The 26,732-nt window shown below is 44.0% G+C and overlaps 1 protein-coding gene across 1 annotated transcript in view; it reads right to left on the reverse strand.

Annotated features, from left to right (window-relative positions):
- Positions 1–26,732, reverse strand: part of EVPL (envoplakin) — a 43,240-nt gene that overhangs the window by 6,521 nt on the left and 9,987 nt on the right. The window contains exons 3-18 of the mRNA XM_082202963.1: positions 21,209–21,311; positions 20,580–20,734; positions 19,112–19,235; positions 15,022–15,147; positions 13,397–13,435; positions 11,560–11,721; positions 10,339–10,446; positions 8,461–8,556; positions 6,936–7,061; positions 5,913–6,059; positions 4,963–5,117; positions 2,508–2,605; positions 2,050–2,231; positions 1,224–1,402; positions 877–1,015; positions 263–456 (exon numbers count right to left, since the gene is read on the reverse strand). Of these exons, the coding sequence (XP_082059089.1) occupies positions 263–456; positions 877–1,015; positions 1,224–1,402; positions 2,050–2,231; positions 2,508–2,605; positions 4,963–5,117; positions 5,913–6,059; positions 6,936–7,061; positions 8,461–8,556; positions 10,339–10,446; positions 11,560–11,721; positions 13,397–13,435; positions 15,022–15,147; positions 19,112–19,235; positions 20,580–20,734; positions 21,209–21,311 (2,133 nt within the window). The remainder of the gene's footprint in view (positions 1–262; positions 457–876; positions 1,016–1,223; positions 1,403–2,049; positions 2,232–2,507; positions 2,606–4,962; positions 5,118–5,912; positions 6,060–6,935; positions 7,062–8,460; positions 8,557–10,338; positions 10,447–11,559; positions 11,722–13,396; positions 13,436–15,021; positions 15,148–19,111; positions 19,236–20,579; positions 20,735–21,208; positions 21,312–26,732) is intronic.

Here is a 26,732-nt window from a genome sequence, read left to right on the forward strand (position 1 = left end):
AAATTGCCCATTTGCACTCCCTTTGAAGGAGCAGGTTCTTAGTTTGGGGGTAGTCATTGATGCATCTTTGTCATTAGAGGCCCCTGTTTTCTTATTCCTGGTGTGTATTTATATGTTTTTATATCATCTTCGAGGGCAAAGAGAGACTGGAAGCCACCTGTTCCAAATCTGGCCTGTTAATTAAGTTGGCTCACAAGGCTGGATGTTCAGATACACACAAACACTTTCCATGCCCACCAGTGGAGAGGATTTGGCTCCTTACCGGTGATCCAGCTGGTCAGCAACAGCATGATATCGGTCGTTAAGTAGCTGGACCTCCTTTTTCTGCCTTGGCAAATCAGCGCAGTACTCTTCAAAATTGTTCTGCACTGCACTGCAGCTGTGCTCAGCATCCTTGAGGCTGCGGTTCAGCTTCAGCAAGCTGTCCTCATGTTTCACCAAATCTCGCTTCAGTTTCTGTGAAAGAAAGAGACCACCCATTCAGAACAGCAATTTTATTTCAACCTGTGGATTAAAAAAAACCCTCCCGAAATCTCAGTCTGATTGCTTTCCTTGATCATTTGAAGTGCCAAGCCTGTTTCTGCTAAGTGGAAGGAGACTGGTGTGGCGCTGAGCAGGTATCATACTGTAATTTAATTGCAAACCAATGGAACCAATGTGTGGAGAAGAAAAAAAAGGACAAATAAATAGTTTCACTTGGGGTTTGAGCAAATGGAAAATGTTGCAGCCTCAGTTGGAAGTGAGCCTGGGAGATAAAATTCTCTGGTGGTTAGGGATAAGGGAAGCACTGGCCCAGAAGCACCCACAGAAAGAAAAGAAATACTCTGTTCTATCCCACCCTATACCGATGTCCTCCTGATTCCAGAGGTCCCTCACCTGAAGTTCATTGGCACGATCCTGCAGTGCATTGGGCGAGGCTGGGATGATGCCATCATGAGATAACTTGGCCTCAAGGGTGCTGATGAACTTGTCTGTGTTCTCTATCTGATTCTCCAGGTTCAGGCCTGCTTTGGCTCTGGAGAGGGGGAGACATTTTAATGCCAAAAGACAACATTTCACTTCTAGGTTGTTTTCTTCAACTCCACACCAAAGCAAAAAAAAAAGCGCTATATATTGCCAGGTGAAAACATTTAAGATTTCATAGAAACATTTTGCAAGCTGCTGCCTCCTTCACACAGCAACAGAGTTCTATTCTCTGCCAAAATATTGCTGAAGTCACTTACTTTTCCTCATAGAGCCTGGAGAGCACCTTAACATCATTGTATTTGTTCTTGATGTTGTTGAGTGTCACAGGCAGCTGAGAGGCAGAGGTGCCAGCAGGCTTCTTGGAAAGATAGGCCTCACACTCCTTCTGGGCAACTTCCTTTTCTGCTCCTATGACTTGAAGTCTCCTTGCTGTTCCCTGATATAAAGGCGGATTTTATTTTTAATCAGTCAGTAAAATTCAATGTGATACAACAGTCATTTATGGAGAGACCAGTTAGGGACATACCGTAGGTCTCAACACCACCAGTGGATTTGAAGCCATTGGATTGACATGTCTACATGGCCTATAAGCTTATAAGGTTTAATGATGCATCTAGCACCACTTTAAGACTTTTTCCAGCCCAGTGGAGTTAGGTCACCAGTCATAGCTGGGAATACTGAGGCAATTATTTCATGAGCAACTCTCAACCACAGAACCTTCATGGATGTAGCCAAATATTTGAGTTATTTATCCACATCTTTGAGGAAAGCCGTAAAAAAAAAGAACAAGCTAAAAATCATTCTACAAAATATTGAGGGGGTAGGAAGGTGAGGATAGGAACTTGTTTTCAATGAAGCAGCTTCAAGCGTTGCATGAGAGAGCCTCCCTGGCTCTGTTTATCAGGAATGCCAGTTAGTCTTGCAAAGTAGACATAAAATGTACAGGCAGAAAAACAGCAGTAGAAACCTCTCTGCCCTTTGAAGGTGTTCATTCCCTCTAAAAATGAACAGGCTTATCAGAGGCACAAGTGAGCAGTCAAAACTTACCTCCTGCCACTTTACCAAAAAAAAAGGGGGACTTGCCTCCTGCTCTCTGATCCGTTGAGTAAGGTCCTCTACAGGGTCACTGTGGTTTAGTGGAGACCTCAGGCGGCTGAAAATCTCATTCTTGACTTGGTCCAAGTTACCACCAACGTTATCCAGTTTATGGAGCAACTGGCCGGCTTGGGGATCATCCTGGGCCACAGTGGTGCTTCTGACTGGAACTGAAATGACAAGTATTATTCAATAAAGCATGCAGATATTTGCATTTGTCCATGGGGATAATTGCTATGCCTAAATGCCTCCTGTTCATCTTCTTCCACATCCACCCTGTAAGTTAAGCCTTCCCCTAGGATCTCTGATCCTTATGGATTCCTGCACAAGCAAAGACGGGGCAACTTGAAGGCCCATGGGGAAGAGAGGCGAGCACCTTAACCAACCCGTCACGCCACAATGGTATTGCAATTTCCCCTTAGAGAACGGCTGAAATGCTGACATACCCTGGTGGCTGGATTTAACTGGTTCCCTATGGCTGCTTTTCAAGGTGTTCTGGACTGTAGCTCTCCTCTGCTTCACTGCGCTCAGCTCACCTTCTAGCCTGAACAAGACAGGAGGAAGTCAACGTTATTCACAGCCCAGGGCTTCCCTACAACACTTGCCGTGTACACGAGGCAAGCTCAGAGAGACTGCCTTTTTCTAGTGGGGCATTAATCAGGTCATTTTATTCCATATCAAGTATTTATATTGAAATAATTGTTGAAAAATAAATAAATAAATAAATAAATATCAGAGCAGCTTATGACAATCGTATATAAAACCAAACAGTAAAAATAATGTGAAATTTTAAAATCAGAGCTGCTTTTGTATTGCTGCTTCCCATGCCGCTCCAGTAACACCTGCAGTTAAACTACCTAGCTTGCAGGCGGGTAGTTGACATGGTAAGTGACTACATTAGTTGCCTGACCTGTGAGATTGCTTCCTATGGACATTAGCTGAGCTGTGTGTTTGAGAAGCATCCACACAGAAGTGGTCCCATGCTGTTTAAGTACCCCATGAATCGATTTCTGCTAGAGATTTCTCAGAAGATACTTTCCCATCAGCTTTTACTTTGACAAAGGCCAACGGGTACTTTCTAGGGTGTGTATTGTTTCCTTTGCCACGTGCACTCTGGAAAGTGTCCATGAGCCTTGCAGCAATTTATACTTCTACCGTGGGTGCCCAAGCACCCACAAAATTCTCCAGGAAGGGGCTGGGCACCCACAAATTTTAGCGCCAGGGCCGTGCACGCTGCATGGCACCCATGGCCCCAGGCACCCACAGCTGTGAGGCCAAGCTGGCACTCCTGCTTCTACTTCCCTCTGTCCAGTGCATATTATTATTATTATTATTATTATTATTATATATATACACACACATACATAGGCAGCAACCATTTTGCGCATGTCCAATTGACGCACGACCACCAATGTGCAGGACTTTTGGACCTGGAAAAGGGCAGAATGGGGATGGAGCCAGGGTAGGGGCGGGCTTATGTGCTCTCCACCAACATGCACAGGGCTCAGGAAAGGAATCCCCACACAAAATGGCTGCTGCCTGCTTGCTATTTTCCATCCTCTAAGCCAATCCATTGCCAGTCTCTCCTTAGTGGACCCAATCCATTGCCAGTCTCTCCTTAGTGGACCCAATCCATTGCCAGTCTCTCCTTAGTGGACTTATTCCGTGTGCAGGCCAACCAGACATGCCCTGGATACTCTATTCCCACCCCCGCCCCACCCCCAAACAGCCAGGCCACATTTTGTCCCCACTGAGTGTGCTCATTGAACTCATTTGGGGTTCTCACCCGGAGCTTTCTCAATTATTTTTTTTTGTACTTCTCCAAACACTGGGGTTTCCTCAACCTTTCTGGTACCTCCCCCCTCTTGAGGATAGATTGTGCTGTTTTAGCTACATAAATATCTCTACTTGGAAAACTGTTCCCTGAATGCTTTACAAAGATCAGTCTTAGATTCTGGTGGTTGTCTGCACTGTTTTGGAGTAAATGTGGTATCCTGATAATGCCAAAAAAAAAGAAACAGTACTAATTAGAAAAGATAGCACATATTTGCAGAGCCTTCAGTGGGAGAGGTGGAATCTACAAAGACCAATTTGTTAAGGAGCTGGAAGGACATAAACTAATTAAAATTCCTGTTTCAGAGAGTCTCCTAAGCAACAAATGACATGAATAGTGTGTATTTTCGGGAGGAAAAGTGAACAAGAGAAAAGGGAAATTGCTGCCATGATGCCCCTCCTAATTATGCACCACTGTCTTAAGGCTGATTCTCAGTGGTGACAATAATCACATTTTTAGCATATGCAGATGTGCAAGTTCCACTGGCAGGGCACTCATGCTTGCTAACATGAAAGCTTTATGGAGTGACTACTGATGCAGCACCCTGCATGAATTGCTGTCAAAATTATACACCACTTGATCGTAAAAAACAACAATTCTCCAAGTGATTATGGAAAGTCTATGTGTAGAGGCTACATGATACCACAAAACCCGCACCTTAAACAACAGGCATATGGGAGCCTGAAAACCATTTCCATCCAGCAACATTTCACTACCATCATGAACCAGATCTTTTGCAGCTTCCCACCACATGCAGACCTAATACCCGCATGATAGAATGCCATTAAACCTCTTTTATAGAGAAGAACCTCTGATATGGGACAATTTCCAAGACCATGGTTCAAGACCCATCGTTTTTAAAGGTGTGTCGTGTTCTATACTGCCCTAATATTTTATGATATGGCATTATAGATATAGTTTTATAAATAAATAAAAATAAAACCCGTATTCACCGATTTTTAAAAATCACCAGTAATGAATAGATAGAAAATATGTTCTTATTGTTTGTGGCATGTGCACCGCTAGTGGTATACTCATGAGACAGAGAGAAAAAGCTTTGTACTCACCTGTTAACTCTCTCTATGGCCTCTAGATCTGGAGGGGGGATGGAAAAGCAAACAGCAGGTGCTACCTTAGTCTCTCTACTGGCATTCTGCACGACCCAGTTTTCCTGGTTGCTGTTGTCATGCAACATATACTTCTCACCCATCTCGAGCCGCCCCTGGAAGGAAGGAAGGAAGACAGAAGGAAAGTTTTGGTTTTGAGAGAATTTCAAATATAGCCACCCTTTGCTAGAAAGACAAACTCAAGACATTGTTCAGATGTCACAAAATGTTATTCTTTGTTTCTGCAGTTCAGAGGTGCCCTGGGTCTATTTTAGATGTTTGTACATGTACACATTTGGTGCCATTACTAAGAACAGAAGAAGAGCCCTGCTGCTGGATCAAACCAAAGACCTATCTACACCAGCATCTTAAATCCCATAGTGGCCGACCAGATGTCTCTGGAAAGCCCATAAACAGGGCATTAGAGCAAAATCCCTCTCCTGTCCATAATTCCCAGAAACCAATATTCAGGAATACTATCTCTGATTCTGATGATGGTATACAGCCACCATGACTAGTAGTCATTGTTAACTTTACCCTACTAGCCCCAAATGAGTGGAATGCCATATATAGTGATTTCCCTTAAACTCTGTCACTCTGGTATATCCTACAATAAAGGGATCAATTGTGTGGTGTCACACTTGCTCACTGTTTGTGGTGTGCTACAGATTGGTTGTTGCACTGTCTTAGGGATATCTGGGCATAGAGAACTCTCATACCACACTGTTCCTATTTCAAACATGGCACCCAAATACTTCACTGCTGCTTTTCTTTCTGCTTGATTTGATGTAGAAGTAGCAGCAAAAGGGAGATTAAAGCAACCTCTTAAGAAACCACAGTGATGTACACGGTACACAATTTCAGAATAATCAGTTTCCATCACATATGATACGACAAGGCCATTTTCTTACATCACCCAAATCCCAGTCACAGATGGTAGTCACGGTAATTGGCTGGGAGGGTTGGAGTCTGCGGAGTTTCAAAGGGCTAATCTCCTTGCTCCTCCTTTTCAGTTCAGCAATGCTCCTCTCAGCTTGTTTCACAGACTTCTCATCGTTCTAGACAGGAAAGAGGAGGAGAGAGTTCAGAGCTGGTATGTATTTTGGGCAAATAACGCAGCCTAGAGCAGGACCAGAACAACTTGTGGCCCACTAAGCCATGCAGAGCCCATCAGCCCTATACATTGGCCTGCTAGGTAGATGACAATTTTCCTGTTTTCAAAGATCTAGGCTAGTTAGCGAGCTCCTGGTGCTCTGCCATACATAGTTAGTGGAAAGCATTTTGTTTGATGGCCTGTAAGTTGTGTGGGCTGGGTGTTGATGGGGCTGGAGACCCTAATTTTGAGGATGTTGATGGCACAATGACTTTTGTTCTGTTCACACATTCAGAAGAAAGCTTGGAAGGGGGACTTGGATCATGTTTGCTGTCTCCATTCCTAAAATGCACATTAATCTGAAGGTCTGAAAGAGCTTGTGCATGCACAATTTGTACACATACTGCACAATCAGGAACTTTTCAAAAGGCACATGATCTCACTGCTCAACCCAGGTCAGCCCTTCATCCATAATCTTCATCTGAACAGAACTTCTGTGTTTTATTAATTCTTATCTGGGGAGCAAAACCTTCTGGGAGAGAACCCAGTCACAAGGCAAAGAAACTTGGTGCAGTTTTCCCCCCAGCAACTCATCTTCCCTCACCTCCTCCTTTCCCCTCTTATCTTAGCTTCTCTTCACTCGATTTAATGAAGTGAATCAAGTCCACTTGTCCAATTTATAACTCCCAGGCTGTGCACCTAACTGAATTTAGATGAAGCCATAAAAATAATTAGATTTGGTTGCTGCAATAATCCAGGAGAGGCACGGTTGCTCCAGGCCAGTAATTAAAACGTAAGAACTTGTTGAAATCACGTCCCCATTCCCCCTTGTGGTTCTCACTTCCAGCTGAAGGAATAAATCAGACACCACTCCTGGGCTGTCCTTGTTGAACGTGCTGTATTTCGTATCAAGGTCATTGTTCAGCTTGTTTAGTGAATGGCTCACAGCATCAGCATCGTCATAGAACTAAATACAAAAAAGAGAGAAGAGCAGTAGCAAAACAGTCAGAGAAATGTACTTTGACCATGAAATTCAGACACTGCTAACCTCTGCTGCTGTGCTCCTATAGCAGAATGTTCATGTTGCTGTTTTTGCCAAACTTTAACTATATAGCCTCATCCTATCAGGTCAGTGCAAGTTTCAGGGCTCCAGAGTTTGTCTGCTTCCACTAGTTTCCCATTGCTGTGATTGGGGCCTGCTTTAAGACCTCAACAGTCATGTGACCCAGTACTATGTGGCCATGACTTTTGCCTCTATGCATTTGGTTTAGTGCTAAAGCATTTAAAATGTTGGAGACATGCCCTAATGCTATCAATACCAAGATCTTGCACAGAGACTCTTCTTCAGGTTTCCCTCCATATCAGGAGTGGCAGATGAACATTGGGCAATAGTCGCTGCCATGGTGCCTCCCATATTCTGTAATGCTCTTCCCAGGAAAGCTTGCCTGCCACTTACTTTGATGACCTTCCAGCACCAGGTGAAGAGCTCTATATTTTCTAAGGTTGTGTAATGGTTTTTATATCTGCTGGTGACTGCATGCTGCTGTTTTAGACTTTTAATACGTCGTTTGCAAGTGGCAATACGCTTTTAATACGTCGTTTGCAAGTGGCAATGGCTTTAATCACTTGCATGGTATTGTATTTTGATTCTTTGTAAGCTGCCCTAGGAATGCGTCGGAAGGATGAGATAGAAATTTCAATAGCAACGAAGTAAGAAATCTCTTTTGTACCCCCCCCCAAACGGATTCAAAGAGTGTTAAAAGGACTACGTTAGATTCAGACCTGCCTTTCCACAAATGGAAGGTCTGCTTCTGTTTGTGGAATGGACTCAGATCTAGCAGTGGCTCTGATGGGAGGAAGAGAGTGGGCAAGGGTTATTTTTGTTAACCTTTGCTCCCCCACCCCAAAGCCCCTTGCACTGCTGCTTTGGAAGCAGTTCTAGAGCAGCTTTGATGGGGCGCAGGGAGAAGGACTGCTCACAAAAAATCTGAATCGAGCCCTATGAAATTAAGAGATTTTCTGCAAAAACAAATGCAACATGTATTGCAGGGAGTTGGGTGAGATGACCTTTAGGGTCCCTTCCAACTCTACAACTCTACGGACATACTAGACAAACAAATGCTTTCAGACTCTGAACAAGGAATCTTTCTAAGATACGGGTGAGGAAGGATCCATGAGATGGCGCAGGCGCAAGGAGTTCAAAGTGCTGAAGGTGTACCTTCTGATCACTAAGTTTCATCTGAACTTTGTCTGCCTGCCCTTAGGAAACTGCCTAAATATTTTACAAGTTTCTACACATGATCATGAAGATTTGAGATCCCTGGGGTCCCTCATATACCACCTTCTAGTACCCTCCCACAATCTACCTTTCTGTAGTTCTCTATGTTCTTCAGATGGTTCTCTTGGCAGATGCACAAGTAGAGAAGATTCTGCCACTCATTCTTAAGCGCTTCCTGATGAGCCTGCAGTGGAAATGAAATAGTTCTCATGTCATTCTCCATCTAGCTTCATGGTTTTCCGCGGAGTTTCTTTTCTGTTAACCCCCAAACTGACAGAAGTATGTAGCTGTGGGCTGCTGAATCCACACAACAAAGGAAATCATATTACAGGGGAAAGATACAGTGGTGCCCCGCAAGACGAATGCCTCGCAAGACGAAAAACTCGCTAGACGAAAGGGTTTTGCGGTTTTTGAGCTGCTTCACGAGATGAATTTCCCTATGGGCTTCGCAAGACAAAAACGTCTTGCGTTTTTTGCAAGTTTGTTTCCTTTTTCTTAACACCGTTAATACAGTTGCGACTTGACTTCGAGGAGCAACTCATAGAACGCAGTGTGGTAGCCTTTTTTGAGGTTTTTGGTGATTTTTGAAGCTTTTCCAAAACTTTTCCGACACCGTGCTTCGCAAGACGAAAAATTCGCTAGACGAAAAAACTCGCGGAACGAATTAATTTCGTCTTGCGAGGCACCACTGTAATATGCTGTTCAAAATCTGAGAGAGGGAAATCAACACATTTGCTTTGTAGCATGTGAACTTATCAGTTTCTATAAGGTCTGGATCAGAGGTGTGTCGTAAAACATTTTTGAAAAATATTAACATTCAAAACACACGTGTGAGCTTGTTGCACAGCTAGAGGATGGACAGCGGTGTACTTTATTCTTGTGCAACATCTCATTCCCCGAATACTAATGCCATCAGATTGCAAAATATTACCACTCCCTGAGAAGCGGCATTGTTGGACTCTAGCCCAAGCTCTCCATGATTATATTCTCAGTTGAGAATATAATGCCAAACTTTAATGTAGCACAAAGCAAAAACTCCCCAGATGACCTTGCTCTGCAATTTCTGTTTCCTTTCATAACTGACCATTTCCAGGGCATTTGTCTGCTTGTACATATGACAGGCCAGAACTTTGACCCAGCTATTCCTACATACCACAAAACCATGAAGAATTTTATGTTTTGGTACACAAGAAAAGGCCTTTCGGAATGGGAGCTTTTGAATCAGGTCACCTGACAACCTGTTTATTGAACATGCATCATGATCCATTTGCCCTGAAGAACCAGAGGGCAGAGAACCCAGCAGATCCAGCAACATATAGCATGGCCCAATTAGTATGGTATTGTCAAACTTAGGTTTGTCTTTTTATACCACTTTAGCTGTCATGGCTGCCTCCTCAAAGAATCCTAGGAATTGTAGTTTGCCAAGCTGCAGAAATTTCTCTGTGAGTCCACCCACACCCCTGCTACAATTCCCAGGTTTCCTTGGGAAGAAGGGGATGTCTGCTAAGCTATTTTTGTAGTGTGGATTTGTCCAACAAAACACAAAATGTAAGGTTGGCGTAATTATTCAGAGAAGATCCTTCATCTAATGCAGACTGCAAAACTTTGGGGGAAATGATATGGGTTTTTTAAGTGGCACACTAGAGTTGCCTGCTCTCAGCTCTCAGGATGTGGTAGGTTTTAATGGCGAAACAGTATCTCAATAAATACTCTTTTATTTTGCTGTTCTCCTGAACTCGCTCTGGAGGGCCATATAATATCACAAACATTTAGACATAGCTTGAAGCAAGAGAAATCTAGAACAATTCTTCATTAAGCAGAGGGGTGGGGAATTGGTGGTCCTCCGGATGTAGTTGGACTCCCATCAGCCCCAGCCAGCATGACCAATGGTCAGGGATTATGGGAGAATCAGTGCATAACTGTTTGAAGATCTGGGCACAGAGAGAGTTCCAGATTCTGCACCTACCTGAATTGGGCTCACAGCTGGATGCTTCAATTCGACCATCCTCTCTCCATCATCTTGGAGGGTAGTCACATACTCTTCTTGGTTAAGGAGTTCATTATTTTTGAAATCCTGCAGGAGGATCAGAAGGAGCCCACTATATAAGCACTTTGAATGCTAAGAGGTCCTTTGCATTTTAGGAGAAGCAGTAGCCCCACATGTCCTAGAAAATGCCAAATCTACCACTAAGCTTAGTTATTAGATGCCTTTACTGACGTCAGTGGGGCAGAGAAAACTCCTGCTGCTCAGATTTTCATATAAAAGTGTGTGTGAGAGAGAAACAATGCTTTAGAAGACAAAGAGCATGTTTACATAATCTCTTCTCCCAATAAAACAACTGGAAAAATGTGAAGTTCACGTGGCTAGAACTTTCCAGATGTGCCCCAGACCCAATTGGCTAAGGAATCCAGGGCATAGATTAGTGATAGCTCATGTCAGCTGAAAGTGGTAGGACTTCTGTTCCCAAATCCCCATTCACAAATGGTTTGCATGCAAAGAAAGAAGCATCTAGATGCAAAAGTATCCGTTTTCCCTTTCCTTGTTGCTGGCTCTCTCATACACAGATACCCATGCCACAAAGCAGCCTGGAACAGGTTCCCCAACCATTTCTATAAAAGTTTCATAAAATGGTAGGTAGCTTCCTCCATCCTCCCCATTTACATTTTCTCTTCTCTGCTTCCTCAATGTTTCCATGCTTGTGCGGCACTTTGTAGCTCCATAAAAGGAGCACTAGAGAGCATGCATGCTCAGAAGAAGCCTAAAGGATGGTTTCCTCTGGGGTCCACCCTTGTTCTGTTAACCAAGTCAGAGTAACTACGAACATGCCCAAGTTCAGAGAGCTTTGACTGACCAGAACATATTGAATATACGTTGGGACTCTCCTCTGAATGTGGACTGAGGTAAAGGGCAACAACAAGAGCAATAGGCCCAGTTATCTGTTTAGTAAAGTGATGTTCAACACCGATAATTAAAAGGACTCCTACCAATGCAACTATGCTGCATGTTGGTGCTGTTACACATATGAATCATTGTGAGCTAAAAATCACTTTGGAGAGTAAACAAAAGAAACCCGCATTCCCTGACCAATGTCTTATCCAAACCCTTGCCAAAGCACTACGTTGAATTCTTCCCCAAATCTCCTGTTCTTCCCATCAGGTGCTTTTGTTTTGCAATGCCGTTACTTACCTCGTACTCACGCCGCGCAGACTGGGGGTCAGCCATCTGGTCACTCCAGTCCTGCCTCAATATCTTGTTCTGCTGCTCTGTGAGGTAACCCAGCTCCTTATTGCAACCCTGGAGGTGTGTATAGAGGCTGCCCAAGCTCTGGCCCCTCCAGATAGAGGCTTTCTATCCATTTGGAGAGAGAGAGAGAGAGATTTCAATGCCTTGGCAGCAATTTTAACTTAGAATGCCTATAGCCCGTTTTAGGGAACGTGGTTCGTTTCAGTTCTCCCTCAGAATATAATTTGACACCACAACAACTCCATGAAGTAGTTTAGAATGAAAGACAAAGGCCACCGCTGAATGTTTATCATATGAACCTGGATCTCTCTCTACATCCAGCCTCAAAATTTCAGTCCAAAAACTTCCCCGTCGAGACGCTGGCTAGTGTGGGGATGGGTGACTGAAATGAAGGTGTTTGTGCTCATTGAGTCATGTGGCTTGTTTGGTTGCTTGAAGTGGGCCCTCAGGTTCTGGAAACCATTGTGTGGAAGGGGCAGAATTTAAATACTGCACCCAGGGCATTCAAATGCTTTTCTTTTCCTCACAAATTCAGTGCTTCCTTTATGCAAGGAACCAGGAACTGTAAATAAGGTACTGGGAACTAGTAACCAACTTCAGCTTTGTAGGAGTGTACCTAGGGGTTGACCAGGTTGGCACCTCCAAGGCTGCAGGCCCAAGTATGTGTGCAAAAATTGCACCTCTCCACTCTGCCTTGGAGTGGCTAGGAGGCCACCTGCCCATTCCCTAGCCCATTCCTCCGCAGCTCTGGGGTGGCTGGTTGAGGGGCGAAGGCTCCTCTAGGGTCTCAGAGGAGGAATCCAGTTGCTGGTGTGGGCCTTCACAGCAGCCCTGTGGAGACCCCTCCCCAGGTGGCCAGCAGCACTATTAGAAGGGTGAGCGGAGCACCCAGCATGGCTCAGAGGGAATAAATATGGAGACAGTGGGTGAGAGTAGCAGGAAGAGGGAAAAGGAAGGGATAGGGAGGAAGTAGAAGGGAAAGCAGCAAGTGGAGGAAGGGAGGCAGGAAGCAGACAGACAGATGATTGAGGAGGAGGAGGAGGAGGAGAAGGAGAAGGAGAAGGGAGGCAGAGTAGAGCAGACCCAATCCTGATAGCTGCAGAGGAAGTCACTGGCACAGTGTGAAAGGCAACAAATAGCAAACTTTTTGAGTGTCTGGTCCATGGTCCCTCCCAACTTTGAAGGTCCCAATATAGCTTCTTGCCAAGGGTGCAGAGGTATGCCTAGCAGTGGAGGAAGCTGCTTGGGTGCCTGGGGCTGCGCACCCAGGGGTGGGGCGAGGGCAGGGCACCCATAGGGGTGGGGCGCACCGCGGAGCCTCCGGAGTCTGCCTGCCTCCTCCCACTCAGCCACCCTACAGCTGGGGGGGGGGAGGCAGCGAGCGGACCGTTTGGGCAGCGCAGAGCCTGCACACGCCCAAGCCACCGTGTCTCTCCCAGGCCCCGCGGTGAGTGCCGCCTGGCATTTTGTCACCTCCCTCAGTGGTGGCACTGGGGGTGGCCTGGACCCACCTTCCTCTTCCCCTGGGTATGCCTCAGCAGCTTTTTAAGTGCTTCAGGAATCGACTAGTCCAGGTTGGGGTGCAGCTAAACATGCCTCATTTTCCAAACAATGCCCTGCCTGAACCTGACAGTTTCCTTTAAAATATAAAAGCCTCTTTAATAACCCATTTGGTTTTTTTAAAAGGAAAAATAAGTTACCTCATAGAGAAAAAGTGATGTTGTGGTCTATGGATTAACACAGTAAATTCTATTCTAGACATATTGGAAAAAATTCTTACCAGCAATTTCTTGTGCCGGCTCCTTAAATCTTCTGCTTCCTATTTGTTTGGTAAGGAGGGAAGGGAGAGAGGGAGAGAGAGAACATTCACAAAGTAATTGATTATAAGTTTTAAAAAAGAATTTCACAGACTATAGAAAGTTTTATTTAAAAAGCAGACCTTGTCTTATTGCAGGCAATTGTCAGGGTCCAATATATGTACTGTAGGAAAGTCAGTGAAGATTTATTTTATACAATTTGGATTCAAGTAGAGTCTTCTGGCTTTTTAAATAAATTGATGCTAACAAGTTTATTTCAAAATGCTGGTATTCTGTGTGTACTAATTCAGTGTTTATCATTTTAATTTGAATCAGATTCAGGAAAGTGATGCTGGGAACATTGAATTTTGAACATTGAGTGCAAAATTCTGGCTTTGTTTCATCCTTTCAAAGCAGATTACTCATAGCTTTCTGTTTAAAGAATGGCAGCAGAAAGCTATCAATTAGCTAAGTCAGCCTTTACTTTTGGCTACCAATTAGTCATCACTATCAATTAGCAATTTTACTTTACTAAGGTAATTAAGGCTCAGTCTGTTTCTGTAGGCTGTTATTATCACACAGTTCAGTAATAGGGCAGCTGAGGTAAAAGGTAAAGGTACCCCTGCCCGAACGGGCCAGTCTTGACAGACTCTGGGGTTTGTGCGCCCATCTCACATCTATTGGCCGGGGGCCAGCGCTGTCCGAAGACACTTCCGGGTCACGTGGCCAGCGTGACAACGCTGCTCTGACGAGCCAGAGCCGCACACGGAACGCCGTTTACCTTCCCGCTGGTAAGCGGTACCTATTTATCTACTTGCCCCCGGGGGTGCTTTCGAACTGCTAGGTGGGCAGGCGCTGGGACCGAGCAGCGGGAGCGCACCCCGCCGCGGGAATTCGAACCGCCGACCTTTCGATCGGCAAGCCCTAGGCGTTGAGGCTTTAGCCCACAGCGCCACCCGCGTCCCGAAAAAGGCCACATAGTCACATAATGTCCCAAATGTGTAATACTCTCCCCCCAGAAGTCCATTTGACACCTACAGTGTTAATTACTTAATTAATCAATGAAGCATTTATTGACTGGCTTTCATATAAAAATAAAAATGTGGTTTGCATAATAAAACAGTAAAATGCCTTAAAAACAAAAACAAATACCATAATTTTTTGAAGAACCAAAGCTATGTTTATTTAAGCATCTTTCATGTGTTATCTTTTCAGCATCAGCTCAAAACTTCATTATTTTCTCAAGTTTTTAACTGTTGAGATTTTATAGACCTTTTATTTATAAGATGCTGAGCCTGTGCTGGACAGCGCAAGATATTATATGAAATTACTTGGATGTATCACTGATGTTTTTGTTCTGTTTTGAAGAATGTTCTGTAAGTAAAGTTTTGAATAATATCTAATGGGTCTGGACCATGTTTCATTTCAAAAGGAGTCAGTTTTTATGCACCCAGTTGCTTCCAGCTGCACAATAGTAATATCTGCAAAACTCTATACAACCTCGGAATCTGTACTGCATGGTTGAGGGAACCCTACTGAACACATTCTGGGGGCACACAATGGGGTCTATCAACAGAGTTGGAAAGGTAGATGAAATATGCAATTTTACCGGACTATGAAGGTTCTTGATCTGGAGTCCATATGCTTCAATTTCCTTCTGAAGGATGTTGTGTTCTGCTACCTGTTTCTCCAGCTCTGGCATAGTAGGTCCATATTTCCCTGCATCGATTTCTTTCTGCAACAAAGCCAGTAAGAGCACTTTAAGGGTTACCCAACTGAGAAAGACCAGTCCATTCCTCTAACCTCCTATGCCAAGATCTGTTCCTCATGGTAGCTGCCAGCAATAAGGACCCCCTTACCTTGTGATGTTGGAGGTTACTGAGCACCAGAACAACAGAGCAGGAGAAAACAGAAGAGGGGAGGCAGAGGTTCTCAGGACAGGTTCAAAAGGTCTGGTGGTTTTACCAGCACAAAACCATTATTGGTAAAACTGCCCCCCCCCGATAAACTTTTTTCTGCCATGAAGCTTTTCAGACAGAGGAGAATCCTTTGATTCAGGAGGACCTTAGGCTGTGTACACAATATACCTTTAAAACACATAATAATAATAATAATAAATTTTATTTATATCCCGCCCTCCCCAGCCGAAGCCGGGCTCAGGGCGGCTAACAACACTAAAATAGTGCAACATTATAAAAACATCATAAGAATTAATTAAAATCAGAATTGATGGCAACCATAAACTAAAGTATTGTAAGGATTGCCAAAGGAGGGAGTCAGGCTGTGCCCCAACCAAAGGCCTGGTGGAACAGCTCTGTCTTGCAGGCCCTGCGGAAAGATGTCAAGTCCTGCAGGGCCCTTGTCTCTTGTGACAGAGCGTTCCACCAGGTTGGAGCCGCAGCCGAAAAAGCCCTGGCTCTAGTTGAGGCCAGCCTAACCTCTCTGAGGCCTGGGACCTTCAAGATGTTTTTATTTGAGGACCGTAAGTTCCTCTGTGGGGCATACCAGGAGAGGCGGTCCCGTAGATACGAGGGTCCTAGGCCGTATAGGGCTTTGAAGGTTAAAACCAGCACCTTAAACCTGATCCTGTACTCCACCGGGAGCCAGTGCAGCTGGTATAGCACCGGATGAATGTGATCTCGCAGCGAGGACCCCGTAAGGAGTCTCGCTGCGGCATTCTGCACCCGCTGGAGTTTCTGGGTCAGTCTCAAGGGCAGCCCCACATAGAGCGAGTTACAATAATCCAGTCTGGAGGTGACCGTCGCATGGATCACAGTGGCTAGGTCAGGGCGAGAGAGGTAAGGGGCCAACTGCTTAGCTTGGCGGAGATGAAAAAATGCCGCCTTTGTTATAGCTGTAATCTGCGCCTCCATAGAGAGGGAGGTATCGAAGATTACACCCAAACTCTTGACGGACGGTGCTGGCACTAATTGCACCCCCGCAAGAGATGGGAGTTGCCCCCTCAATCCCATATCGTCCCGTCCCAGCCAGAGGACCTCTGTCTTCGAAGGATTTAACTTCAACCGGCTCCCACGTAACCATCCAGCCACAGCTTCCAAGCATCTGATCAGTGTGTCTGGGGCCGAGTCAGGATGGCCATCCATCAACAGATAGAGTTGGGTGTCATCAGCATACTGATGGCAGCCCAGCCCAAAACTCCGGACAAGCTGGGCGAGGGGGCGCATAAAGATGTTAAAAAGCATCGGGGAGAGAATCGCACCCTGAGGCACTCCACACACCAAGGAGTGGCGGGATGACAGTTCCCCCCCAAGCGCCACCCTCTGTCCCCGACCAGAGAGAAACGAGCGCAGCCATTGAAGGACTGTGCCCTGGATCCCCACGTCGGCGAGGCGGTGGTCCAGAAGTTCATGATCAACCATGTCGAAAGCTGCTGACAGATCTAGAAGAATCAGCAGCCCCGACCCGCCTCGATCCAGCTGTCTACGAAGATCATCTGTTAGGGCGACCAGAGCCGTCTCGGTCCCATGACCAGCGCGGAAGCCGGACTGGAATGGATCCAGAGCCGATGTTTCATCCAGAAACCTACCAAGCTGTTCAGCAACCGCTCTCTCAATCACCTTACCCAGGAATGGAAGATTCGAAACTGGGCGGTAATTGGATAGATCTAAGGGATCTAATAGGGACGCGGGTGGCGCTGTGGGCTAAAGCCTCAGCGCCTAGGGCTTGCCGATCGAAAGGTCGGCGGTTCGAATCCCCGCGGCGGGGTGCGCTCCCGCTGCTCGGTCCCAGCGCCTTGCCCACCTAGCAGTTCGAAAGCACCCCCGGGGGCAAGTAGATAAATAGGTACCGCTTACCAGCGGGAAGGTAAACGGCGTTCCGTGTGCGGCTCTGGCTCGCCAGAGCAGCAATGTCACGCTGGCCACGTGACCCGGAAGTGTCTCCGGACAGCGCTGGCCCCCGGCCAATAGATGTGAGATGGGCGCACAAACCCCAGAGTCTGTCAAGACTGGCCCGTTCGGGCAGGGGTACCTTTACCTTTACCTTTAAGGGATCTAATGATGTTTTCTTTAAGAGCGGACGCACCACTGCCTCCTTCAGTTCCCCTGGGAATGTCCCGGTGCCAAGGGACAAATTGATAATATCCCCCAGGGGGACCCGCACCTCGTCTGGACATGCTCTAATCAGCCAAGACGGGCACGGGTCGAGAGGACAAGTGGTGGGCTTTCCAGCTCGGAGGAGTCTGTCCACATCTCCCCCCTCAAAGAATTCTGGGCACTGTAGTTTGTTAAGGCATACTGGGAATTGTAACTCTGAGGGGTAAACTACAGTGCATAGAATTCCTTTATGGGAGAAACATGCTTTGAATGTGCTTTAAAGGTATAGCGTGTACACAGCCTTAGCTGTTGATTTTACAAGGAAGCAGGGCAGGAGGAGAGTTAAGGTTCATGCAGAGAAGAAACAGCTGAGTAGGCTTACATCCAAGACAACAGTGTGGCTGGCAGCAGCCAAAATATCTTCTAGCTCTGCAATGCAAATGCCTCCAGCCATCACTCTGCCCATAGCTAGGACACCAGAGAAGAGGGGTGTGTGTGTGTGTGTGTGTGTTGTCTTCCTCACAGACTTTATTAGGGGACCATAGAGTAAATAGGAGATGTGGAGGGAAGCGTAGACTGGATCATCATCCAAATTTGACTCCCCCTGAGTCAGGGGAGGAAGAAGTCGGTTGTGCACTAAGGGACCCTGTTTCATCTGCTGGTAGATCATCATAATCATCAACAACAACATTATCAACAAAGTATTATTATTTATGCCCTGCCCAGCTGGACACCAAAGAGCTATCGTGATGACAAGGCAACCCTCCATTCTAAAAGCTCAGGTCTAGTGCCAGTAGTTGAAAGCAGGTCTGTGGCAAAGAGTACGTTCAGTAGCAAAACAGCTGCCGGTTCATCTTGACTACAAGCCTGGGGCATTTATTTCAAAGGCACTATTAAAGCAGCTGCATCTTCCAGGTTGCTTTAAGATATTTGCAACATTAAAAAAACTTTCTCAGGTTTACTGCAAAGAAACTGCATTTAACAATCCGAACAAACCCCCTTCTGCTATAGTTCCTTCAATGATGGCAGTGACAAGAGGGCCTAAGGTTGCGATCTAAACCATAGCTACTATGATTATCATGATGACCAGGTTGAATTCCCATCAAGTTGTATACTGGGCCATATCTGAAGATGGTCTCATCTGCTATGAATGATTGAGCCAGGGGAGGTTATTGCATTTGTTTGTTACTATATTATGTATTTTTGTGTTTTTATATACAGTCATACCTTGGGTTATATGTGCTTCAGGTTGAGCGTTTTCAAGTTACGCTCCACGATGACCCGGAAGTAACGGAGCGCGTTACTTATGGGTTTTGCCGCTCGTGCATGCGCAGACGCTCAAAATGACATCACGTGCATGCGTGGAAGCGGCAAAACATGACCCGTGCACGTGCAGACACGTCTTACATTTTACTCAGGATGCGAACGGGGCTCCGGAACGGATCCCGTACGCATCCAGAGGTACCACTGTAGTTAACTGCCCCGTGAATCTTTGGATGAAAGGCGGCATAGACATTTAATAAATAAAAATAAAATCCTCATGAACATAATCACACTTCTTGAATCATGCCTTTTGTTTTCCTTAGTGGAATTAATGTTCACCTTTATTAGCAAATCTACTCGTATCCAGTTAGCAACCTTTACCTGCTTTTGTTCTAGAATTTTTCCCCAGTCCACTTTGGAACCAGCTTCAGGAAGTGTAAACTTTTCATACAGATCTCGATATTCAGCACATTGGTGTGTCACTCGGCCGTGCAGCTGCTTGATGCTTTGCAAGAAAGAAGGAAGTTTCTCTGTTAGAAATTAGGTCTCCCAACCTAAGGAAGATTTGACCAGGACCACAATGAAAGGTTTGGTCTGGAGTTTATCACCTATTGATGTCAGTCAGCCACATGGGTTACCATTAGGGATGGGAGAATCTGTCAATTTAAGTTTATCAGACTTCCATTTTAGTGTAGACTCCTCCTAATATACACATTTTTGTATACACATTTGCCTAATATACGGTGATACCTCGGGTTACATAAGCTTCAGGTTACAGACTCCACTAATCCAGAAATAGTACCTCGGGTTAAGAACTTTGCTTCAGGATGAGAACAGAAATCGTGCGCAGTGGCAGCAGGAGGTCCCATTAGCTAAAGTGGTGCTCCATGTTAAGAACAGTTTCAGGTTAAGAACGGACCTCCGGAACGAATTAAGTACTTAACCTGAGGTACCACTGTACATATATCTTTCTAAAGCATATTTCCCCATATATTTACATTTACCCTAATTAATTTCTCTGCTGCTTTATGCATTTCTGAGCAACTTTACCTTAGTACATGCATTTTTGTACACATATCTTGGGTTGGGGAACCACACTGCAAAATTCAGAGAAGTGCAAATTTTGAATAGAATTGTAAAGTTGGAAGGGAGCCTGAGGATCATCTTTTCCAACCCCCTGCAATACAGGAATATACAGGTGTCCCAAATGGGTATCAAACCTGCAACCTTGGGATTATCAGCACCATGCTCTTGCCAACTGAGCTATCCAGGCATGGTTGAATTTCAGTCTGTACATTGTTTTGGAAGGTGCAGATTTGGAAGATTCACCTTAAAATGCAAACTGAATCTAATTTGTGCCTCATCCCTAGTCACCATGCAACTAGGGCCAGGGCCTTTTCAGTACTGGCCCCGACTTGTTGGAACGCTCTGTCACAAGAGACTAGGGCCCTGTGGGACTTGACATCTTTCCGCAGGGCCTGCAAGACAGAGCCGTTCTGCCTGGCCTTTGGTTTGGACTTAGTCTGACCCCTATGTTTCCCTCTCCTTATGGTTTTGATCTATGGGCTACTATTAAAATGAGGCTGCATTTTAAATTGTATTTTGACCCATATTTTAAATTGGTCCCCCCCATTATGTTTTTATTGTAATTTTACTGGTGTTAGCCGCCCTGAAGCCGGCTCTGGCAGGGGAGGGTGGGGTATATATATTAAAAAATATTTATTATTATTATTATTATTATTATTATTATTATTATTATTATCATCATCATCATCATCATCATCGTCATCATCATTATTTAAATTTAGTTCAGAAGGGTTGCAAACAAATAGAAGCATTATAAACTCACTCTTTTTCAATTTCCAAGGCCTGAGGGTGCTTCAGACGTTTGACTTTGTCCACATCTAGGAAGAGGTCCTTCAGTAGCACTTCGGCCTCTTTCAGGTTTTTGGCATTCTCCTGCTGGAACTCAAAAGGCTTGTTCTGCTGGCGGTAACTGCTGTCCTGTAATCAAAAAAAGTGTTGGTGCATAAATGCCATCATCCATCGGAGATGGTAGGAAGTGGCTGTGAATCATGAAGCCAAATCTTACTCTTGAGTACAAACAGGCAGCTCTCAGTATTTTCACAAACTTGAGGAAAGTGTTTTTCGTCACGCAGTGCATAATCATTAATTTATAGAAATCACTGCCAAAATATACACTGGTAGCCTCTAGCTTAGAGGATTGAAAAAAACAGGTGAGACAAATTTATGAAGGATAGACTTAGCATGCTGAGGGAACAACAACAGATGATACTTCCCGAAGGCATTGGGTTGGAGACAAAACGATGTATTAAAGCTCTTGTACACCACCTAGACATTGTGCTTATACATTTGCAGCTGAATCTTCAGGGTTTTAATGCGCTACTCAGGGCTTTCTCCAATACCCCTTCATCTCTAGCACATAGTGTGGGTCTCATATCAACCTCCCAAATTTACCTGCTTAAGTTTGTTTTGTGTTTCAAGGATGTCCTTTTCCACCTGGTCAGCATTTTTTTGCATACGAGAGATGAGCACAGCCAAGTCATTTGTGCTTGAGGATCTGAGGACAAGAACAGAGAAATTAGGTGCATACAAATTACAGTAGTTTGCTCAAAGCTTTCATCTGAGTCATGGCCCGATTAATCATTATGTAATTAGCAAATACAGGTGACTCTCCACTTACCTTCTGGACCGCCCCCCCCCATAAATGAAAAGCACGTAAATGGGGAGTCCTAGTGGCTTTTCTGTGTATCAGCTAGACAGCCTCAACAAAGCCTTGCTGGGCCCCCAGCTCACAAGGAGACCCTCCCAGGCCAGTAGGAAGGAAACAGATCCAAGTCTGCTGTTGAGAAAGAGTGTCTAACTTTATTGCTGGTGTAATGTGGAAGTGAGATGCATTTTGGAGTGTTTGTGCCCAGTAATCTTCTGGGTGACTGCACGTAGTCAGAAGTTCAGCAAAGCGATTAAGCTTCCCATAGCAGACAAAATGTAGCAGAGGTTGTTTCACTTGGTAAACACAAAACACACTATATGCATATTATACATAGCTGCTACAAGAAGGCGTCTTTCTCTGAGCCTAGAGAGGGTTTTTAGCTTTCAAAGTCATTGCACATCCAAAGTCCAAAGTTGCTAATGTCCTGCAACTTCAGTCGACTGTTTCTTCTTCACAAGCCTTTCCAGTTCTGTCCAACAATCCTTCTCCACAATTCTCCACCAGCCCAGACTAAGAAATTGCCTTCTTCATACACTCCTATAACCACAAATTAATACTGTGGATTGTCAACAGCCTGACAATCCAGACACAATGTTTGCTTGACCCATTGATGACTTCCTAGTGACTTCTTGAGAACCACCTAGGGTGTGTTACGTTATATGTTGAAAAGAGCAATAGTTGATTTCTTTCTCCCCTCAGTAATGAGTAAGGTATAAAAACTGCAGTGAATGACATTGCAGACTATAATATTGTAGGGAGTCATTCTAATGGAAAATAAAACTATTTGTGTCTGAGAAGAGATACTTGTTAGCTATCAGAAGCATCTATCATCCTATGTGGTTTTTTAAAAAGAACCTACTAAATATACTTTTTGGCTACCAAAGCTTTGTATTCACACTTTGAATGGAAATCATTATTCACAAATATACTATATACCTATATACCTGTACCAATGTTACAAGATAAAAATACCATTACATGACAGCTTTTGAACAGTAAATACTATTGCATGCCAGCTATCAAATGCTGTCAAATATCACAAACAACCAGTGGTTTTCAAACTCTCTTCTGGGGAGCTCACTTCAACTGTCCCCTATTCCTTCACTTTAAACCCCATTCCTGAGCCATGCCTTGATGCCTGATTCTCCCCCACCAGCCCCTTAATATTGGGATTGAAGGTGATTTCAAACCTGACGCTTTACCACCCCATGATTGAAATCAAAAGGGAGAACAGCTCCCCTTTGATATCATTGACCGTCAGCTCTTCCTGTCTCTAGTCTCCACACTGTGTCATGGACAGAGAGTTTAGCAATACTCTTCTGTGAGAAGAACAACAACTGATGTTACTTCAACAATCACAAGAGAATGAGTATGTTATATGGGCACACAGCGTGTTCTTGTAGGACTCAACATTGCCCTTGTGAGTGAACTGAGGGTGTATGAACCCGATAACATGCACCAGAATCATTTTCAGGGTTCCTCCACAAGAATGTTGTGGCACACAGAGGTTCCTTGGCAGGTGCCAAAGTAGAAAGTGTTCCTTGAAGGTAGGACGCTTGATAGCCACTGTACCATTACATATCAGCTGCCCATGCTGGTAACTAGCACTGTACTGTGTTGCATATCGACGCTGCAAAATATAATGGTTGGTTACAACTGAATGCTGGTTACAAGTATATTTGGTAAATATTATTCAGTGAATATCTGGAGGGTATTTTGTGTTTTTGTTTTTTAAAAAAAACTGGAAAGGAAAGCTCATTTTCCCAACCTTAAATACAGTTGTCATAATTTTACACACACACACAAAAATTTGTATGCATTTTATACATTTCCACCAGCATATAACAGATTTGTATATAAATGCATCCAATATACAAATTTTTGTAAGCGATTTCCCCAAATATTATATATTTCTTGTATGTGATCTTCATTAATATACACAATTTTGTGTATATGCATTTCTGTACAAATTTTTGCTGGAGAATGGCATTGTAAAATTCATACAAGTGCAACTTTTCAAAGGTTAGCTGTGTTTTGGTTCGCGTATTTGTTCAAGTAGTATGAATTAAGCAGTTTCTCCTTAAAATGCAAGCTTGAACAAAATTATTCTCCATCTCTGCTAACACACAATGCTATGTCTTTAGCATGCACAGATTAAAAATGGCAGCATAAACTCTGAAAAGAAGTATCTGAAGCTAAAGATTGTATTAATTCACCTGGAAGCTAGCAATTGGTCAAGGCTCTGTGACACATGTATATGCATTTAAGCACATGCTTTTTGTCTCCTGTACTGTGGAATTGTAAGCCAAAGTCAAAATAAACTGGCCTATTTCAGACTAATCAACAGAAAATAAGTGTGTGCATGCAGGAAAGCGTAGCAATAAAAATGAGCTGATGTAATGAATGTCTGAGAAACAGCTGTCCTTTGTTGCAGAAAAATGACAGAGGTATGTACCATCAGAAGTATTCAGTTTTCAAAAACCCTATGTCTTTAGACACACCCTATCATTACTGCTAGCATAAATCAATGGCGAAAGAAGAAATTAGAGTGCTAAAACTTTAGATGCCTTGGAGAAGTCCATGAAGGGCTCTGTACCACTTTAGTTAAAATGTTGAGTGGCCTTCCAAGTTTAGTTTCAATTTAGGCTCTCTGATCTGTTAATCCTGCTTTTCTAGAGCAGCAACAAAGGCTAGAATAAATTAGTGAAGTGAAATGGAGCGAAAAAGTGATTATGCGTGTTGAGTCATCCTCACTTCTTATGGTGGATCATCTCTCTCTCTCTCTGTTCCACCTTAGTAATTTTCCTTTTAAATTAAGCTTGGACAATTGTGGCCTAGTGTAATTTAGTATAGGCTGTAAACTGTTTGTGGTATTATTGCAAACAGTTACTGTAAAGAAAGCGAGGTGTTGTTTTATTGTGGGATTTTAAAAACTATTACATGCTGTAATCATAATCTTGTCTTATTTGTAGGATGCACAGGGAATTTTTATTGATGGACTGCTATAGAAATATTTAATTATTAGATAGATAGATAGATAGATAGATAGATAGATAGATAGATAGATAGATATAGATATAGATCCTTTCAAGGGGGCTTTTCTGTTTCAGGAATGTCACATTTTCTTAGCACTCAAAACAGCAATATATGTCAGATTGAATCTAAGCTAAGTCACTGAGCACATGCAATGGCTTCCATGAGCCCAACAGAACTTCCACTCCCTCTCCTCCTCTTTGCTCTGCCTCCAGATCTGCTGTGGAGGGTTGTGAAAACCCCTAGAGCAGATGTGGGGTGTGGGGAGAGGAGAGGGAGGAGACATTTTGTTACATGAGCAGAAGTTGTTCCGCACACACAACTGGATGCAACCAATTGTTCCTGTGCGAAACTTTATTCTCTGTCACTGTCAAAGAAGGTGGGTGGTAATGTTTGGTGAGAGAGGGCACACACACAACCAGACTCCCGTTTTCCTCAGAGATCACTAGTCCTACCAGTTTGAATGCAGAAACTGATTTAACCTTTCTCATGTCAATTGCACAAGTCGCTTGTCTCTTGCTGACGCCCCACTGGCTCCCCATCCCTGGAATGAGGAGGAGCCGTTGACGGCAAACACTTGGACACCACCCAAAACTTCAACTGTTGCTTTCTGCCAAACGAGAAGGAATATTAGTCATTACCCATGCGGCCTCCCTGACATGTTGAGACAGCCCTAGAAAGGTATTTGCTTTTCTGAGTTCTCTTTCTGCACCTTGGCCAACAGGCCTAGTCAAGGGAAACTCAACGTATCTGGCAGCTTTGCTCATACTTTGCAATTTATGGTATGATATGTATGGCAAGAAACCACAAAGTATTGAAACTCAAGGTGTTTTGGTGACCCACCTTTCTGATAAAACAGACTAATCCAAGAACCAAAGATCAGCTGGAATGAGAAGCTTACGGCTCATGGAACTCTTCCTTGTTGTCTATTTGCATTTTGCCATGTGATGCTTGTTTAAAAATTCTCAGGACTGGCAATAGCATCTAGCACCCTTTCACGGCGCACTGTTTTTGACTCTGCCTCCTGTTTTGGGCTTCCTGCCCAACATTTCCCACAGTGCCCCAGAGAATGTCATTCAGCAATGCTATGTCAGATGCTCTGGGTCATTGTGGGAGATTTAACATGGCAGGCTTGACCCAGGCTCATGCTAGGGGAGGTTCATGAAAGTCACCCTGCTGTGGGTAGGGGTGGCTGCTCAAACTTCATGCTGCCCTCTGCATGTGAGAGTACACCACAAAAGATGTTCCCACGCATACTAAAGTTATCCCAACAACCATCTACCTTCCTAGATTCACAGCCTTAGCAAAACCCATGTAGCAAATTGATCCATCACCAAACTTATATCAAAGGTTTTCCTTCAAAGTGAACCTTTTAATCGTGTTCATTGCCTTGACCTCTTAAGAGGCATGAGCGCAATGTGATTATTAAATCCTAAGTCTGGTAACAACTTTCTCCAGAACAAATACATATTCTGTGCTTGCCTCTGTGTAACTGTCTTCATGGTAATTCACTGATGATTCTCTCTAATTGGCTTTATTAAGCGTGCTTGCAGATCATCCAGGTTAGGTCAGAAGTTACCTTCATTTCTGAAACCACCACCCCACAGCTTTTTGTGTTTAATCTAGGAAGTATCTTGGCTTTTCTTACTTGCCTGTATATGAAACATTTTTCTGTGTATGAAAGACAATGGTTCCCCCCCTTAATTTTTTGAGTAAAAAACGGGGGGGGGGGGAGGGTCATCTTATACACGGTTTTTGGCAGGGTGATCAACAACTTCAAGATTGCCCCAGAAAAGCTCAACAACTTTGGCAACCAAAAAATACTGATTTCTTAATTTAGGGCTCAAAAAAATAGTGGTTGTCTTATACACAGAAAAATATGGTATCTTTAGTTAACCAAATGCTACCTATGCACCCTCTCTCTCAATTAACATTCTGCTTCTGAGCAGGATTTTTTAAATTAAGTATGTGATACTCTTTTATAAAGGTAAAGAAGCTTCATAAATACTCTCTGATACAGAGCAAAATTCAAGGTCTAGATGACATCCATTCATACTATGTTGTTTTCTATGCCTAATTCTGGGATTGTCATTCTGCTTTATTAATAGGTTCTCTACTGTTCTTTTTTTCCAACAGGAAAACATAAGGTGGCTACTAAAATAAAAAAATAAAATATACTCTGAAGTCCCTAGTGGAAGGGACTTCAGAGTGCGGAATGGCTTGCCACACTGGTGA

The sequence above is a fragment of the Podarcis vaucheri genome (genome assembly GCF_965113315.1).
Source record: "Podarcis vaucheri genome assembly, chromosome: 2".
Classification (NCBI taxonomy): Eukaryota; Metazoa; Chordata; class Lepidosauria; order Squamata; family Lacertidae; genus Podarcis; species Podarcis vaucheri.